Source organism: Corvus brachyrhynchos, unplaced genomic scaffold (genome assembly GCF_000691975.1).
Source record: "Corvus brachyrhynchos isolate BGI_N302 unplaced genomic scaffold, ASM69197v1 scaffold220, whole genome shotgun sequence".
NCBI classification, from domain to species: Eukaryota; Metazoa; Chordata; class Aves; order Passeriformes; family Corvidae; genus Corvus; species Corvus brachyrhynchos.
Window position 1 is genome coordinate 589401 of NW_008236209.1, and position 19098 is coordinate 608498.

General features: G+C 45.7%; 1 protein-coding gene across 5 annotated transcripts in view; it reads right to left on the reverse strand.

Moving 5' to 3' along the window:
- Positions 1-19098, reverse strand: part of FGF13 (fibroblast growth factor 13) — a 241782-nt gene that overhangs the window by 39221 nt on the left and 183463 nt on the right. For all 5 annotated transcript variants that reach the window (XM_017742198.1, XM_008641461.2, XM_017742189.1 and 2 more), the window contains 2 exons: positions 16887-16997; positions 11350-11453 (listed from right to left, as the gene is read on the reverse strand). In XM_017742198.1, coding sequence (XP_017597687.1) covers positions 11350-11453; positions 16887-16997 — 215 coding nt within the window. The remainder of the gene's footprint in view (positions 1-11349; positions 11454-16886; positions 16998-19098) is intronic.

Here is a 19098-nt window from a genome sequence, read left to right on the forward strand (position 1 = left end):
AGCCTCTGCCAGCGCTCCCCCGCACCTGCAGAACCAGAGATTGTCACAGAAGGATGCCAAAAAACTTCAAGTCCTAAATGTCCAACAGTATAAGGCATTTGAAGAGAGGGATTATTTGTGAACAGAACAACACCTGGCTCTGCACCTGCTGGGCTGTTTCGTAGGAAAGCATTAGTCCAGCTCCTGAGTGGCTCAAAATGAAGCCCTGGGCAGTCAGTTCCGCACCTGCAGAACCAGAGATTGTCACAGAAGGATGCCAAAAAACTTCAAGTCCTAAATGTCCAACAGTATAAGGCATTTGAAGAGAGGGATTATTTGTGAACAGAACAACACCTGGCTCTGCACCTGCTGGGCTGTTTCGTAGGAAAGCATTAGTCCAGCTCCTGAGTGGCTCAAAATGAAGCCCTGGGCAGTCAGTTCCAGAGAAGGCTCCAAGCCAAGGGCTCAAGTCTTGCCCATGACACCAAACAAACCCTCTGGGCAGCCAGAGCTCTGCTGCTCTCCCTATTCCTCATGACTGTTCCAGGCCTTGGAGCATGTCTCCAGGCAAGCAGGCACGCTCTTTAGTCATTCAATTTCACAGGCCTCCCAAATGTTCTGTTCATTTTTTAATGACACAGAAATTTCATATTGTGAATCAATGACTGTCTTGTCCAGATCCTGACAATTTTACTCAGATAAATTAATTCTCCCTCTGGCTGGCAGTCAAAGAAACTGCTTGAGTAAGAATTACTTACATGAGAAAGGGTTTGCAATATCAAGCCCATTAAACTCTTAGTTTATTAGGTGAAGGGAACAGATCTGCACTTCAAACTGTATCTATTTCACTTATTAGAATTTCTTATGTTTTTTGTTCTGTTTCAGATCATTCACTTATTTACTCTGAGCTTATTGTGCCTTCTGTCAGTGTCAATATGGCTCAGCTGGCAGCAGATGCTCCGCTAGGTCTGAGCACGCTGGTGTGAAATAATGAGAGTCGAATGAGAATTGATGTGAACTTTTGCCTGAAATCTGAGCTGAAACCTTCGTATTTATGAAACTCTGCTTCTAATTTATGTACCAGCTCCACCAGATATACTCATTTTAAAAATACTGTCTTCCAATTTAGTTGGAGGACACGAGTACTGGCAGGGTGAGGAACAGCCCACTCTACAGTTCCCTAAACCCATTTTGTTAAAACATTAAGTTCTGGAGCTGTCATTCGAGGAAGCGTGCTCACCAATCTTGTGAGGTTTGCCCACTCACAGTCAGCTCAAATGCAACGTCCCACCAATACTTGGGTTCAAGAGGAACACTGCTACCTCACAACAGGATTTTTTAACATCTGAAAATGCTCTGGGGATGAGGATGGAGGGTCTAAATTGATCCCTTATTTATGTGCATTCAAAGTAATCAGAGTAAGGAAAGGAGAAGACTGCTTGATAAAGCAGACAGCGTCTTGTGCTGTGATTCTGAAACGAGCTCTCTGATTTTTAGATACCTCCCGAGGCTTTGAATAAACAGAACTGTACTTCACCAATTATCACGCATGTTTTGCTTATCTCCCCAGTGGATTTCATTTTAGAAGAAACGTACTGCTCAATATTCAGAGCTGTTTGGGTAAAATTACAAAAATGAAAAACAATGTGATGGCACCTGCAGCATCAGCAGAACGTAAAATATGAAAGGCCTTATCAGTTCGATTATTTGGACCATCCCATTTGCTGGTAAAAGCTAATATATAGGCATTATATCCCAAGACTCCCTAATCCATTCTAAATTTTGGATTCCTTTGTTAATCCCACATTGCCTAATGAAAGCAGTTCAGTATGGAAATGCAAGTTTCTTGATACAATTTTTATTCAACAGACTTTTTCCTTTCCCAGACCTTTTTTATATTTTCCATCCAGGAACTCAGCAGGTCTAACTCCAAGAACTACCTTATCTATGGAGAAGTTAGTTTCTGAAACCAAGGCTTCAAGGGCATTATCTAAGTATGACAACTTTTCCATTTCCTTTGTTACTGAGGAGTTCCTGTGCCACACAAAAGATTTATCCTGTTTTCTAGGATTCATACAGGGGTCTCTGGTTCCAGCACGCAGGAGTCATGCCAAGAGGACGGCATTCAGACTGCGACTGAAGAGTTTCCTTTGGAAACCTCTTTCAGTTGTGCTGCAGTTCCCAAAAGCAACCATAAAACTCTGAATCTTGGGCATAATGACTCCTTTTTCTTCCCCACTGGCTCCCCATCAGTTTTTCTCAGTACTCTTTTCAAAAGAAGCCTTTTGACTGACAACGTGAACTTTTATAATCAAGCTGGATTCTCAGTTTCTGCACCTCATCCTTTGCAGTAAAAGTTCTGCATGGAAAAGATGCTTTTAGTAGGCTTGCAAGGATGTAAATGGCCAGGAGCAGTAAACATTTCTCTGGAGGCTGCCAAGTAGAACAGAACTGAATTCAGCTCCTCTTAGCACTGTTGTAACTGCAGGGCTACACGAAGGTAAAAAGACACAAAGAAGTGTCTAATAAACTCTCTCCCAATACCCCACACGGCAGAGAGTGGATGGTGACGGTCTGGATTGATGGGAGCAGTTCTGGGGAACTGGGCTGCCCTTTACTTACTTTTAGCTCATGATCTGCTGAATTTTGTTTGTCCTGGCACTGCTGCAACAGCCGGAGCTCCGGGTGCTGTCCTGCACACAGGCACACGCAGGAGCAGGCACACTTCCACCTCCTCACTCAGCTTTTCCTGCAGCCCATTCTCACCCGTTTCATACTCTCATCACCACCACTTTTTCCCATGCATCTGTAACCAGGTTTAACACTTTGGGCAATTTCTCATCGGAGCAGCAACAGCCTTCTGAAAGTAACCCACAAACAAAACATCAACAGGATGCAGCAACAGTACTGACCAGTCAGGGCACATCTTTCTCTTCTTGGCTAACTGTAGATGCTTATGGGAGGGTATAGGAAGAAGGAAATCTTATTTTCCTATCCACACTTCCCTGGCCTCTGGTGAGTGGTAATTTCCAGGTGCTTCTAAGCCAAACATAATGCCACTGTACTTTGCAGCATTTTTCTTTCAAGAATTTACCTAGATGATATTGGAACCCATACAAACATTTGGATCCTTGGGCTCCCACAGCAGTGAGTCCCCAGCGGAACAACGAGCTGCGTGGAAAACACTTCCTGTAAATTTAATAAACGTGATGAGTCCTTGCATTTCAGTGTCAGCCTGGGTTAGTTCCTGCTCCAGTTCTGAGTTTGTTTTCCAGTGCCAGCCCACTCCTGTTGGTTTGGGGAGCCCTGGGAGACTGTCTCTGACTGCTCCAGCATCCTGGTTCAGATGTTCACCCTCAGACAGGCTGTGAGCCCGTCGGGCTGAGCCATCTTGTCAGCAGCTCGAGGCAGGGGCTGTGCTGAGTCACTGTGACAGGAGCTGCTCATTAGCTCAACGTGCAGCACGAGAGGGAGGGGAAGCCCTCCTGGGCTTCCCAGAGGAGGCGGACAGCTCTCAGAAGGAAAGGCAGGTGCAGAAAAGATGCCGATGTTTCATAATGGTATTTTCTTTTAATTAAGCCACATTCTATAGAAACAGAGTCAGTGTGCAATGTGATCTTGCTTCTGAACTTGAAGACACATATCAGGAAAAATAATCAACACCTCAAAAGTCCACATAAATACTAACATACATATTTTCCTGGTGAACTGAGCCCAGCTCTACAAGAAGGAGGCACAAATGCCTGGTGTGCATGGACCTCTACACCCCACAGGCACCTACACTGCTGGTCCCAAGGTGTAGCACCTACACCAAATTTAGGAGACAAAAGCAGCACATTTTTCCTTGGCTCTGATGGATCATAGCAAGGTAACCTCTAATTTGGTTATCTGAGCACACAAACTCAGTGGGCCACGCCCAGAACCTGGCAATGCTCTTCTCGCACTCTGCAAGTCACGCCGTCTGCTCCAGTCCTTATCTGCTCACCACTCTCACTTGCCAGACATGTTTTGCAATGTGACAGTGAGGAGTTGTGAGTAGCCTGGAAGCCCAGGAATTCAGTATTCCTCATTTGCTGGTCCAGGTCCAAAACCCGTTGTTCAAAGTAATCTGTGTGATCCAAGGTGCGAAGCTCTCAGACTTGAGTCCAACTCCAAATTCTGCCAAGGCTTTTTTTTGTCTTCATGGCAGTTTTGTGTCACTGTGACCCCAGTGAGCAATGCAAGGACTGAAAAACTGGGTGTTAAGAGCCACGCTGCCATTTCAGCCACATTTCTGAGCTTGCTGAGCCCCAAACTTCGGCTCTGAGCAATATGTGAAATTTGAGCTTATAAAAACTTTCTGCCTTTTCACCCAAGGACTTTAGCATTGATTAGCAAATGACCAGCAAAGGAAGAGGATGCACTTTTAGTCTTTTATCTACTTTGCATTTATATTATTTATCTCACAGGACATTTCAACTCCTCTTGCACAAACAGCAACTTCACTGTGGGTTTTTATCAGCAGCTCTGTTGGGAAAGCACTGCCCAGGTGTCCAACTGCAGGTCTATCAGGATCAGTGCAGTGCACAGCCCTGGAGCATCACTCTGCCATGGCTGGGCTCCTCTTAGGGAGCCTCAGCCGAGGAGGTGCTGAGTATGCTCAGCTCCCAGCACCTGCTGTGAGGGATGGATGCACAGCAGCATCTCTGTGGATTTCCGATGCCTGGGGGATGGCTTGCTGAGAAAAGCAGTGTAATAGTTTCAAGACCTTCAGCTTGCTGAATCTCCTAATAATTCTCCCATGGGAGGATTCTGCCGTCTGCATTTCCCTGCTGGAGACAGCAGGCAGTCTGTCCCCAGAAATCTGGAATCACACTGGTCCCACCTGAGACAAGCACCCAAAGGCAGAAGCACCACATCATTTAGACCAGCACAGATCGCTTTCCTGCTGCAGGGAACCACTGTTTGCTCAGGGACCCGACCCCAGGAGTGTCCCACACCACAGAGCAGGGCCAGGCAGGCACAGGCAGCTCAGCCAAAGGTTGCAGGTCCCTTCAGCAGGTGGGGGACAAGTCTGTGAGCAGCAGGCTCTGCAGCTACACTGCCAGACACAGTTCAGCTCACAGCTAACCCCAAACATCCCAGTCAGTCGCCCTGGTTGGAGGCTGAGCCAGTGAGTCCGGGCTGGAGTATCAGGAGCCTGTGATGCTACACTGAGACCCACCAAGCCTCCTCTGTGCCAGGCACCAGCCAGCACCCACCTCCGTGCTGCAGCACTGCTGTAGGACTGAACCAGAGCACACGGTGTGCAGCACTGAGCTGAGCTGCAGGCGTCACTTACAGCAGTGTCCAAGGCTAAAGGTGTCACAAAACATTTAGCAGGTCAGGCTGGTCCTACAGCGCCTGGGAACCTCCTTAGGACACACGCTCCTGTCCCCACGCTGACCCCACAGCTGTCCTGCCCCGCTGCCCCCTTTGCTGAGAGGCAGCAGCAGCAGTCAGGGCTGTCAGCACACAGCAGGTCAGAGCATCCTCCTCACTGTGGGGATGCTGAACACTTACCCAGCACAGAGCAAGGTGCTGTTACAGAAAGGAAAACATGGATCTGCACCTCAGACCCTGCCATTGAAGAGAATCCACTGTATAAAGGTACAGCCTGCATTCATGGTAAAAAACTCTTTATACTGACATGCAAATTTAACCAGATGAAGCTTCTGATTATTTCCCCTAGCTCTTGGTTTATGCTATTTCCCTGAGGTGGAAAAATGCTCTTTGCCAGTAATTCATTATAAATGCCCTAGCCATTCCCATTAGCTACAGCAGGTCTCCACTGCACTGTTCAGTATTAAAATATGCATAAACTTCTCTCCAACTCACCAAAACCAATTTTTGAACCACTCTGAGAATCTAATCACATTCAGTTCTCTTGGCTACACTCAACGTGCATGCTTCACACAATATTTACTTTCAGTTCAGGTACCAAACTTATATTTGACAGTTTAATTTACATAGAGGGGACAATGTTAGCTGAATGCTCTCTTAGGGTAAATTATATGTACAACTCTGCACAGGGTCTTACACCAAAGTGCTCCTTAAACCCCTGCTAACTCTGCACCAAGTGACATCAGACAAGAAATGGCAAAATTAAGCCATGTACAGCACCAATATTAAATCAAAAGTATTGGACACCCTGGGATAGTTAACAAAGCCAGCATAAACACCTCTTCCTAAGAGCCATCCTACAGAACGCTGAGTGCCCTGAACTGCCAGTAGATAAGCTGGAAGGCTGTATGGGGGACGGACAGACTAGACCCTACCACACGTGGTCAGGGCAAAGGACCACTCTTAGGTAGAGGCTCCCTCAGGCTGGGAGAAGCTGCAAGCAACTGCCTGTGACACTGGTAAATTAAATACTTTGGTAAAACACAGGAACCCAGAACGAGACAAGATGGGAAACAAACCCTCTTTCTAAGCTGAGCTGCACTGCTCCTGGGACTGGCCAGAACTATGCCAGGAGCAGCATATAATCAATTTTACTGTTTCTGACAATGTATCCAGGATAAACAAGCACAAAATCACCTGCACTGAAATGTCCTATAGGAAAAATATGCATTTCACTGGCAATCATTACACTATTTGAAAAAATCTAACATGATGGTTCATGGAAAACACATGGCTGGAGGTTCACAGGCTGTTTTCTAAATGTGCTGTATTTCTGTTTGTTCCAGCCTGTGCAGAATCCAAGAAGAACACCCAATTCCCTTCACCTCCACATGCCTTCCCCTTAAGGAACTTCACTCAGCTGCTGCTCTGAATCGCTGAGAGCCTCCTCTGTCATATCACCATCACTTTAATGAGAAAGCAATAGCTCCAGGACTGCGTGTCTGACAAACAGATCCTTAAAATGGATTTTGCTTTTTTGTTCAAGACAACAAAACAACACATCAAATTCATGGGATATGAAACCTGGAAAACTCAAGTGTGGTATATATGGTGGTCATCTGAAAGATGTAGTCGTTCACAGAAAGAGAAGTAAGATAAAGTAAAAGCCACCCTAAAATACGAAATGATTCATGGTGTGGTTACGTAAGACAGCAGTGCCACAACACCATTTAAGTCATCTTGCAGCAGCATGACGCTGGTGTGAGAGGGATGAATCAAACCTGTGTTTTCATTTGGAAAGGATGCTCAAGCACCAAGGGCTGCGGCTTCAAATAGCTCCTAACAAGGTCCCTCCAAAATAAAATTTCGAGGGTGGGTTCAGCTTGGGAGGTGCAGTCACACAACACCCATGGACTTTGGGAGGAAACTGGCTGCAGGAAAGAAACCATTTCAAACATGGTGTTCTGTGAAGGTCGCTTCCCTTCCCTGCAGGCCAGGACTTTGGATGTGCTCCTATAACACATGTTGACAATTACATATTTAGTTTATCTTTCTTTTGCTTAGCTGAATTGCTGCCTTGTCCCCGAGGAACTTTTATCATTACATTAAAGATCTTACTTTTGCTTTAACTGACAGATGCCGCCAACTATCTATAAACTCTGGCGGCCAACTACAGATATCTGTTCTCTGCAGATTTGTTATACATCACTGATCCCCCCACGGAGAAAATTCACCTCATTCTTGGGTACAGTCACTGGGTTGAAGCAAACCACACTGCAGGCTGCCTCTGAGGTCAGATACCTGGGTCCCCTCTGCACAGACACAAGAATCACAAGAGAACCAAAACCAAGTGATCGTAATACAGACCACAACATTCTCTCTCTTTATTAAATTGCATCATCAATGCTCATTTCATTTCTCTCTGGAAATGGTGCAACTATATCTGCTGTAGTTATCTACAATTTAAGTGCCTTTCTATTTCCCCTGTTCTCTTGCTTCAGGAACTTGACAGTGTTTTGTGGGGCTTTTGCACTTGATCAATCCCATGTTGCCATCTGTCTGCTCCTGACAAATCCCATTCAGGAACACATCCCTGTACGGGCTTTGAAACCCTCAGCATGTGTAGATGGATGTCACTTACTTGAGTTGATCTGTTCCCCACACTCCCTGGTGGCTTTCCTTGAACAGGTGAGTGTTCAGCTGGTATAAATCAGCTGAGCTCTCCTGGGACTCATTTATATCAACCAAGAACACAGCCCAAAATATAGAGTTCATTTCCCATGCATCAGACTGTCAGACTGCATCCCTTGCTGAAAGGACTATTATCAGCAAAAGAAATGCTAGAAACACTTAAAAAATAGTGCTGGAACTGGATTTCTGGCAACCTTTTTGCACAGGATGTGAAGCAGGGGCAGATGCCCCTCACCAGCCCTTGTCCATTCCCTGGGCTCATTGATAGGGACAGGAGTTGGTTTTTCCCTCCACGAGTTCCTTGTGATTATTGCTAAGAACAAAACAACCTAACCAGAAGGCAGCAGGGGAAAAACACAAGATTATTGAGAACTTAGGTGACAACTTCCTTTAGAAAAGTCGATCAAAATTAAATGGACACCTGTCTTTGTGAAGAGTATTTAAGAGTATGAAGCTGGGAAACCACACAACAAAAGTCTGTTTAAGGCCTTGCCAAGCCCATCAAGTTCAAGAAGAATAAAAAAATAAATGTAAGAAAATATAGTTGTCTAATAAAGAAACAAAGATGACCACTGTTACTAAGGGGAAAATAGAGAGATATCACCAGATAATTTTGCAATGACATAAACTATGAAATTCAAAGATACTAAAGGACTCAAGGAAGACACTATTCATGGAACATAAGCACATGAAGAACTACCCTCACTCAATGCAAAGAATAAAAATTACAACCGAAATGAATCTCAGATGCCTAGATGCCCATCAAGCTAAAAGCTGGACTTAATCTAAATCAGGGTAACATTCTGCCCTTTCTCCTCACATCAAGGGCTATCAGAAGTGATACTCCATCCTCTCAGTGGCCCCTGCAGCTCCAGGTTGTGTCTCACAATGAGAAGTTACTGCTCCACTGCAGGTAAATCCCCACCCCACCTCCTTCACCCTTGCAGAGACAGAAGAGATTTCTCCAGAACGCGTGCACGGAAAGCACCGAGCCACTCCAGCTTTGGCTCTGGGCACCAACCTCTGCAGCCCAGCCTGAGCCACGGCTCCAGGGCACGTCCTGAGAAGGGACGGAGCCGCGGCAGCCAGCACAGCACGGCACGGCACGTGGCACAGCATGGCACAGCACGGCACAGCATGGCACAGCACATGGCACAGCATGGCACAGCATGGCACAGGGCGGCACATAGCACAGCACGGCACGTGGCACAGCATGGCACAGCACGGCACAGCATGGCACAGCACATGGCACAGCATGGCACAGCATGGCATGGCACATGGCACAGCACATGGCACAGCACATGGCACAGCACATGGCACAGCATGGCACAGCATGGCACAGGGCGGCACATAGCACAGCACGGCACGTGGCACAGCATGGCACAGGGTGGCACAGCATATGGCACAGCACAGCATGGCACAGCATGGCACGGCACATGGCACAGCATGGCATGGCACAGCATGGCACAGGGTGGCACGCAGCACGGCATGGCATGGCACAGCACAGCATGGCACGGCATGGCATGGCACATGGCACAGCATGGCATGGCACAGCACACGGCACAGCATGGCATGGCACATGGCACAGCGTGGCACAGGGTGGCACATGGCACAGGGTGGCACATGGCACAGGGTGGCACAGCATGGCACAGCACAGGGTGGCCCATGGCACAGCATGGCACACGGCACAGCATGGCACATGGCACAGCACAGGGTGGCACAGCATGGCACATGGCACAGGGTGGCACAGGGTGGCACATGGCACAGCATGGCATGGCACAGCACACGGCACAGCATGGCATGGCACATGGCACAGCGTGGCACAGGGTGGCACATGGCACAGGGTGGCACATGGCACAGGGTGGCACATGTGGTATAAATGGGTGGCCCAGCATGGCACATGGCACAGCACGGCACATGGGACAGCACAGGGTGGCACATGGCACAGGGTGGCACAGCATGGCACAGCACAGGGTGGCCCATGGCACAGCATGGCACACGGCACAGCATGGCACATGGCACAGGGTGGAACAGCATGGCACATTGTTGCAGGATCCCCACTGCAACATGGCACAGGGTGGCACAGGGTGGCACATGGCACTGCACAGGGTGGCACATGGCACAGGGTGGCACAGCATGGCACACGGCACAGCATGGCACATGGCACAGGGTGGAACAGCATGGCACATTGTTGCAGGATCCCCACTGCAACATGGCACAGGGTGGCACAGGGTGGCACATGGCACAGCCAGGGCACTCTGCAGTGCCCGTGTGAGTGACCCTGGGCGGTCCCAGCGCTGTGACCACGCGGGATCAGGGCCTGGGCCCGCTCTGGCGGTGTGGGCACAGCCCAGCGGAGCCGGGCACGAGCCCTGCTGAGCCAACAGCCCGAGCAGCACAGGCAGGCGCCGCTCTCTGAAACGCTCCTTGGTCCCGAAGCACGGCAGGGCCTGAGCTGCTCTTGCTCTGGCAGACGCAAGAGGAAAAAATATACAAAGCTGCCCCTTCTCCCAGCTGTCAGGATTGCAAAATAAATGAGAGATTTGAGTAAGTTTGCTTTATTTTTATAAGAATTAAGGGAATAATTTATAGAAGAGAATCATTTGTAGTAGATAATAGAATACATTTTTCTCTATTTTTCTCCTTGGGAAAAATCTTTTAAGACTCTAAAATTAAAGCTCCTGAACACAGTTCAACTAAATGTTTTTAACTGGAAAATGGTCTATTTTTTAAAATTTACATTTTTCTTTTTTTATAAAAACACTGCTTGCTCTTGTGAGAAATGTCACTGAAAATTATTAACTGACATTATTTATCAAAACTACTAATAAAACTGTTCTTCACTCACTCACCTACTTGAAGACATAAAATTTCTATTTGAAAATCCTGGCCAAACAACAAAAAAATTACTTTCTCTAATTCCTTTAATTACAGTAATACAGATTATGTAGGAAGACACAAACCATGTTCAGGCATGTGTGTGATACACAAAGTTGTCCCTTCCCCTCAGGACCCCACTCTAATCAGCCCAGTCAGTCCACAGTGACCAAGAGAGAGGATCCTTTCTTGGCTGGGTTTTTTTTTATATGTCACACTTCGGGATTACTCAAAGGCACCACCATTTGATTCCATACATCCATATGTGTCCCTGATGGAAAAGATTAATAAACTAGAACCAGACTATCACCACTACACCGACTTTGCTGTCGAACCTCACCCTTTACAGGTTATAAGCAGATCTGTTGCAACGGTAAATTATTCATTTACTAAGTTCTTACCACAATTCCACTGAGAACAGAATTAGAAATATTTACTTACTGATGTATATAGGTATCCTTCACTGTTCATTGCCAGATATAGTTTTGTTTGAACCCCCTGAATCGCCACCACTCGTAAACCCACAGGTATGAGGTTAAACAAAGCTAGGAGAGAAAGGAGATGGAGAGCACAATTAATCCTTCAGAGTATGCAGATAGATAGAAAATTAAACTATAATTACCAGAACCAAATAAAAAATGTCTATTCGTGCATATATTAATTTCTGTGGGTGCTGCAGAGCAGTACTTCTACCATCATGTCCTTTTACAGCAATTTCTACCAATAGCTGAAATTATCTGAGGGGAGCAGGGCATCTCCCTCGTTCTGAAGATGGTGAATTGCTGACAGCTAAAAGGACTTACCTGCCTCATGAGCAGAATCCAGGCTCTGCTGAGTAGAATTAAACACAGTTTGGTTTTTGTTAGGGTTTTTTTTTAAGTGCAAAAAGGAAATAAAAAAGGAATCCAGAAGCAAACAAACAAAAAAAAAATTTTCAAGACAATCAGAACTTTTTTTCCAGATCAGTAAACATTTTGACCAAAATGAAGGAAGAAGATGAAATTCAGAAAAGTTAAAAACCATCATTAGCATCTCAAAATGTTTCCACTCATAACTCATTGGGGTTTAATTTTTCCTCTTTTTTAGAGGAGAATGGGTTTGAAAAACCAGAGTTAAATAACTTCAAAATGAAATGAAATGGCAGCATATTCTTTAGATCAACCCCTGAATCTGTGCTTTCAAAATTGAGCTGCTTTGAATGTTCTGCTTGAGTTTCTGCTTGTACACATGCTAATAGTGGCAGTATTTATAAGCACAGAACCATCTCTTCAAAAAATGAAGATTCCAGTTTGCAAAGTGGCAAATTATAAAAAAGAAAAAAAGAAAAAAAAAAGGAAAAAAGCAAAGCTCTGCCATATCTTAGATTCATGGATATGTTAAAACTGAACACAAGAAATAATGAGGTGAATACAGTACTCTGTGTTCAGTATGTAGGATTAATAATAAAGGGGAGTTAAGAAAATTATCATAACCCAAAGCATCTCCTTCCAGTCTATAGCAGAAATGCAGAGATAGGATGAAGTAATGCCAAACTACCTCTCATTTCCAGTGATTTATTACTTGGCTGGAAAACTCTGGTCTGCTTCAGGCTGAAGTTTGATATTTATGGTCACTGTCTAAAGCCAATTTAAAACTGAAATATGAATTTGAAATATTTTTATTATTTTCAAAATTACGAGCTAAGAATTATGACCCATTATAAATTCCTTTTTCAGCCTGAAAACCCCCAAATGGTCATACTTTTGGAAAAAAAAAAAAAATTACAGCTTGACAGCATTTAACACAGATCCTAAATTCTGGGTACGGGGCTCTCAAGAGCGCATCGAGCGCCATGAGGTCGGGGCACCTCTGAGCACTGCACTTCCCACAATGGCTGAACGTAGCAGAAAAGGTGGAACTTTCCAGAACAAACAAATAAATGTAGGGCATCATAAAATCTGTGTTTTTCTTTACCTTTCACACCCACGGGTGTACATGCAGACACAAACACATGCAGACCCTCCTCAGGCTCACCTCCAGCACAAAATCAACACCCATTACTTTCTCTTCACTAAAGCAAAATTCTCTAGTTCTGTGCAGCTTTTAGCAAAAGAAACTTAGATTTTCAGTCTGGGAAATGGATTTTTCATTCATTCTATCAGATGCTTGAGTTTATTTGGGGGAGAAAATATTCCCTGTCTGTCTCAGTAAATATTCCCTTGGACAGGGGTCCTTTGCAGTTCAACCCCAAAAAGCAGCACCTGGTCTTCGTGTAGGCTGGAGAGAACGATTTAAAGCTCAGCATGCAGGCAGAACCTGCAGGTCTCTTTTGAAAGGGGATTTCTTAATGGCACATTTACAAGCAGGGCAGGTGTTTGGGCGTTTTCAGCACACTGTAAATTGCGCTGTGAGTAACCAGCTGAAGAGAGGGCAGTGCCCGAGACAGCAGGGACACAGCTGCCAGGGGCCACTGGGATGGGACAGCAGGGACACAGCTGCCAGGGGCCACTGGGATGGGCTTGAGTGAGGAATTCCTGGCTGTGCTTTGCTGGGCAAGGGAGCAGATCCGGGGCTGAGCCCGAGGCAGGCTGGGCACCTGCTGCGATGGGTGCTCGGCTGCTGCCCTCGGCAGCGGGACACAATTCCCTGCCATAAACGTCCAGGCTCTACTTCGAGGCAAGATGAGGGTGAGGCACGCTCAGGAGCTGGTTTAAACTTCAGCGGGATGAGCAGCTGCTGTGGCAGACTGTTGGAATTTGGGAAAGGGCTGTGGGGGAAAATGCTGGCCCTGCCCAAGCGGAGAGGGGCCGGCTGTCGGAGCGGTGCTCACTCTGGACACAGACACCCTGCACAACCAGACACCCTGCCCCAGCTGCTGCCTCTAAGGACAGGGCCACTGGCACTGCACCCAAAATGCGACTGTCCCTTTCAGCAGCAGCTGTTACTCCCACTGCCCCTGTGCAGCAGTAAGCCCAGGGCTGGCTTCTGGAACAGTGAGTGACCTGTCCACAACTGTGACTGCTGACAGGACCCACAGCAGAGCCACAGGGAGCACCTCCGCAAGTCCCCAGAGGGACAACAGGATGGAGGTGTTATAACATTCATAGGGGATGACCCTCATGTGGACACGTATGACAGAAGGGGTGGCAAAAAAGCTGCAGCAAAATAAATTACTTGCTACTGTGATCAGCTGGCGTCAGCATAAAATAATCCAAAGCAATTCGCATCCTACTCTTCCCTGTAACATTTGCATTGTTTAAAATAAGGATATAATACCCATCCTAATGAACAACTAAGCAATGCCTAAGGGAGAGATGATCTTTGCCAGGGTCCTTGTGCAGTACAAGCTGACAGGGAAAAAAAGCTGTGCAGTAAGAGGCAGCAGGCCACAGCTGGATTTAAGAACATTTACATTTCTGTGAGGTCTGCCAGTCTTGGCTTGGCCACCTGGACCTTCGTACACTTCCTCCAAGGCATAGTTTCCTACATTTCCTTATTTTACCAGTCTTGAAATCTTTTTGTCTTGCCAGAACCGGGGAATAAATTCTGCCTTGATTTAAACCCTTGCCCTATTCAACATATTTAATGAGCAAAAGTCTGTCTCTCAGCCAGGAGATCCTTTCCAAGAAGAACTTCCTTAAATCACATGGACTCTTGGCTAAAAGTGAGACCTGGTGACTGCTGTAGCTCCTTAAATCCATGTTTCACTTCCTGCCTAAATTTTGCTCCAAATTTTCAGCTTTCTTTTAAGCTCCCTGCAGTTGTGGATGCCACCTTGTTTTTGTGAGCTCTGCGTTCAGCATTGGGGCTGCAGAGCTCGAAACAATTGTCAGGAGCGAAAGGGGAATTTCAGGCAACCTTCCTACCCAGCTCTAGGGAGGAAACCACGGAGAAGGTGGATCCCGGCCCCGGGCTGTGTCTGGGACCACAAAACAGAGCTGGCTCTTGGGGGCTGCAAGCTCTCCCCATCCCTGCCAAACACAGGGAAGAACAATCTCTTTAGGAGGGAGCCGTCAGTCCTGGGGCTTCCTCACAGCGCACAAATATGGACTAAATGAGAGATGTCTCTGCAGGTGCTGGAAGAAAGGATTTTAGAGGGCCTGATCCTCTAAACAGTCATGTGAACAAGGCCTTGAGGGTAGCTCCTAATGCGGCCTCTGATCCACAGTTACTCTTACCAGCTCCATTAAAATAACTGCAATCAAAATAAATCCACGGCTGCAGGACACCCAGAGCCATACGCTTACTGTACATAAAAGAGGAATACACACAATAGCATTTGTGTTCTTTTATGATAAAACCCTCCTCTGTTCTGAACATTTAGATGCTGCAGCCCAGCTGCAGTAATTTCTGGGATATTTCCATTATATTTAAGTAGTCAGTATTTTGGAAGGCTGGTATCCAGAAACAAGCAGCTCTTATGGTTTGCTTAATAACCTTTCTTACAATTTGCTTAATAATCTATCAAGTTATGGCCAATTTAAGGACACAGTGAAGACAAAGATATCTTAGAAACAGATACGTCTGTATTTCCATAGATTTTACCTTGTTTGAAATCTCAGAACCCCTATAGAGGGATTCCAAGCAAAGTATTTGGATAAAACAATCAAAAAAATATTCAATATTTGCAATTTCAGATACTTGCTCTGGAAAATTAGAAGTTTATAGCAATATCACACTTTGATTGAAAGAGGAAGGTTTGCCTATTTTCTCAACCTTTTTTTGGAGATAACTGAAAGAATTACCTCAAAATCCTGAGTGCACTGTAGTGACTTTTGAAATCTTAAATACCAGGTCATTCACCTGAAGGAAAAGCACTGTTTAACGCCCACTTCTAGGGTGACTTTTGCGACTGCTCTGAACTCTGGCAGATGGCAGCAGTCATCAGCACTGCACCCACCTGGTCCCTGCGCCACCTTCTCTGCAGGTGATGATGGCACCCCAGACCCCAGGTGTCCCCACAGATCCTCACTGACCCCTCTGCACAGCAGCTCCAGGGGCTGTGGGCACCTCCTCCCACAGCAAACCCAGCTCCCTCTTCTCACTCAGAGGGGAACACAGGGCTGCAAATGGGATTAAAGAGGGTGTGGGAAAAGGGTGGGAACAAGTGATTGTGCAGGTAAGATACAATACTTCCTCCTGCACCCCGCTGCTGCCTCTGCCATATTTGAGTGCCCTGTAAAATGAAATGTTTCACCTGCAAATGCTATTGAATGAAAATAGTGGGACTTAAATCAGTGCTTTTTAATAATTAAAAAAGAAGAGCCTGTAGATTTTATGGTTTTTGTTTAAGTGGCCTGAAATATCTTCTCAAAACTCCCTGCACTCTTTACAGAAACACAGTCTCAGCTAGTATAGCTACGTGAGACCCTTAGGTATTTTTCACACACCAAATCAATGCTCTAGTCATTTTTTCCTGTTTTCTATTAATCCTCAAAGTTGAAAAAAAACCCATCAAAAACAACAACGAAAAATGCCCAGAGCTTTTTCACAGAAAACCTGAGGGAAAGCTCGTTGAAAGCTGATGGTACAATTAAGTTTGTAAAGAGTAAAAAAAAAAAAAAAAAATAATAATAATAGGAAATGTGAACTTTAAAATGATGCTGAAGTCCCAGTTTGTGAAATAACACGGCGCTGTTTGAATGAGCCCGTTTGAGAGTAGAGATAGCGTTATTCTATTTCAGGCTCTGAGTAGGCGAGCAAATTTTCCCTGCCGAAAAAAAATCTAATAAAATCCAAAGGACAGCAATGAACTTCTCTGGATTACCATGGAGATAACATTTGCTTTGTTTGTCACATGTGTCATCATTACCTCCTCTAGTTCATTATTTCTATAAGTGATTTTTATCTGTATTTCTCTCAGACCCAGTAGGTCTGAAGGACTCCTGTGCCGCTGCCACTCGCTCAGCCACCCCAGGACAGCAGCTCTGAGGGGACCTGTATGGGAAGGACGAGACACCACAATTCACAAACACACCATTTATTCTCGTGTCACTTACTATAACTACTGTCTTCCTCTTTTGTTCCATCAATTGTTCCATCTGCTTGCAACTGCAAGTGGTATCCTTGCCTGCTGTATAGCTTTGTTACTATACCTTTAAGCTGAGGCTCTGTAAAAAAACAATAGTGAGATTAATGTGGGAAATCCTGATGTGCCATTCCAAGCAAGCAGGACGCTGAAAACAAATCTTCAGGTTTCTTCTCAAGGCTGAGATAAGAAAAAGACCCAAAACAAAAGCAGGGCTACCAGCTTTGCAACACTTTTCATTTAGTCTGAGACCAAATTTATGTCTATGAAATCAATTGCCAAAATGATTAAATGCCACTTTGGATTACAATATGAGTAGCACAGTAAAAGCTACTTCCAGTGAATACGGATTCCAACGGCACTGCTTGGCCTCAGGAGCCCAGCCCTATCTCATTTAAGATTAAAAATGAGCTGGCAAAGAGCACATTCTGCCTTTTAAAAAGGTGTGAGTTCTTAGATGAAGAGGAAAAAGAAGACTATTATGATAGCATTAATAAGAGCCACAGTGACAGTTGAGAGCCTAAATATACAGCAGCAAATGCTTAGCACAGGAACTGCTGCAGCTCTAATAAACAAACCCCCATCCCTTGCTGCTCCAAAGAGTACAGAGCATCTGAAGAGATAAACTACTCAATGAACATATGGAAAATGGAGAGGGAAACCCTGAAATCCAGCAATGTGTGGAAGTGCAAAATAAATATTACCATAAGGGCTGAGGTAATTACCTCATCAGCTAGAAAAAGAAAGATCAAAACAACGCATAGTTTGGATAGATTTCCTTTTTTTCACTACCATCTTCAGATTCACAGCTAGAAAGGGAGGTATCTCACATGGTTTCGTATCATTCCAGAACAAAAAGTATACAGCAGCAGGATATGCTGTCAAGTGTGTAATTTATGGTATCTGGCTAAAGCATCAGGAGTAATTGCAAAAAAGGTCTACATCCACTGAATCCCAATGACATCTGCATTGTAGTCATTTCACACAATTACGCTTGTCAGGAGCTGGTGCATCCCTGCAGCTTGCTCCACAACATCTTACTTTCTTCAGAGATAAACACACGGGGAAGATACGGTGTGTCATTTCCGGCACTCTGTGTCTGGATAAGACTCCTTGTGTTTGTAATCAAAGGCACTAGGGAGCTCTGCTAATGTACTTCATTTTAGCAGGGGCTGAAGGCGAAAGCTTACACCAGTTTGCCTAAGTGTATTAGACCTTATTAGCAACTTTGATAAGAGTAGTGATAGATCCACAACTCTTAACTACCAACTTTGCTGACAAGAAATTATTCCGACCTTCACTTTGGCTCTTTAGCCATAATCCATCCCAAAGCTGTTGGCAAACTGCGAGCAAGGCAGCTTTCCCGTGGCTGCTGAGCAAGGCAGAGAGGTGGAGTGGCAAAAGCACCAATGCTCCAGCACAGCAAAGCCATGGCATCTTTGCCAGAGGGTTTTGCTCCTCCCACATACAAAACAATCCAGGGCAGCTGCAGGTATGAGATTCCTAGAAAGGAACAGGGCACTGAAGCAAAACTCTGGAAGGTGCCAGCAAAAACAAAAAGCCTCATCTGCAATCAGTAGATAAAGCATGGCACGAGCATTCTGTGAAGCAGGACAACAAAACCAGACCTCTAGACCACGAAGTTATTTAATATACAACTGAAAGAGATGCGTGTGTGGGAACTTCCCCGCCAGCATCTCCCCCACAAATACACCAATGTGTTCGCACATGTGTAACAGAGAGACAGACACGGACTGACAGGTACATGGGTGCACACAGGTGTGCAGGTGAGGCAGACAGCAGCAGTGTGGGCTACCCAAACCAACCAGATGAACAGCACAGGGGAAAGGACTGGCATGGGGTACCCAAGTCAGCCAGGCCATACAAGCCAGAACTGGCAATGCCCGCACGTCCACCGTACGAGCCCTGAGACACCGCTCCCCCTTTCCCCACACCTGACACACATCCCAATTTCCATTACATCAAACAAACCAACCCCCCAAAGATATAACCCCTGCCAACCTGGTCGCCTTCTTCGCCTTTTCTTGGAGCCAAAGAGTTTGACCCTGGAAAACACATTCAATTTGTTCTTGTCGCAGCTTCCCTTGCTCTTGCTGGGGCTGTTGACACACTTACAGGCATTGGACTTCTCCCGCTCCCTGGCTTGTCTCTTCTGGCGGATC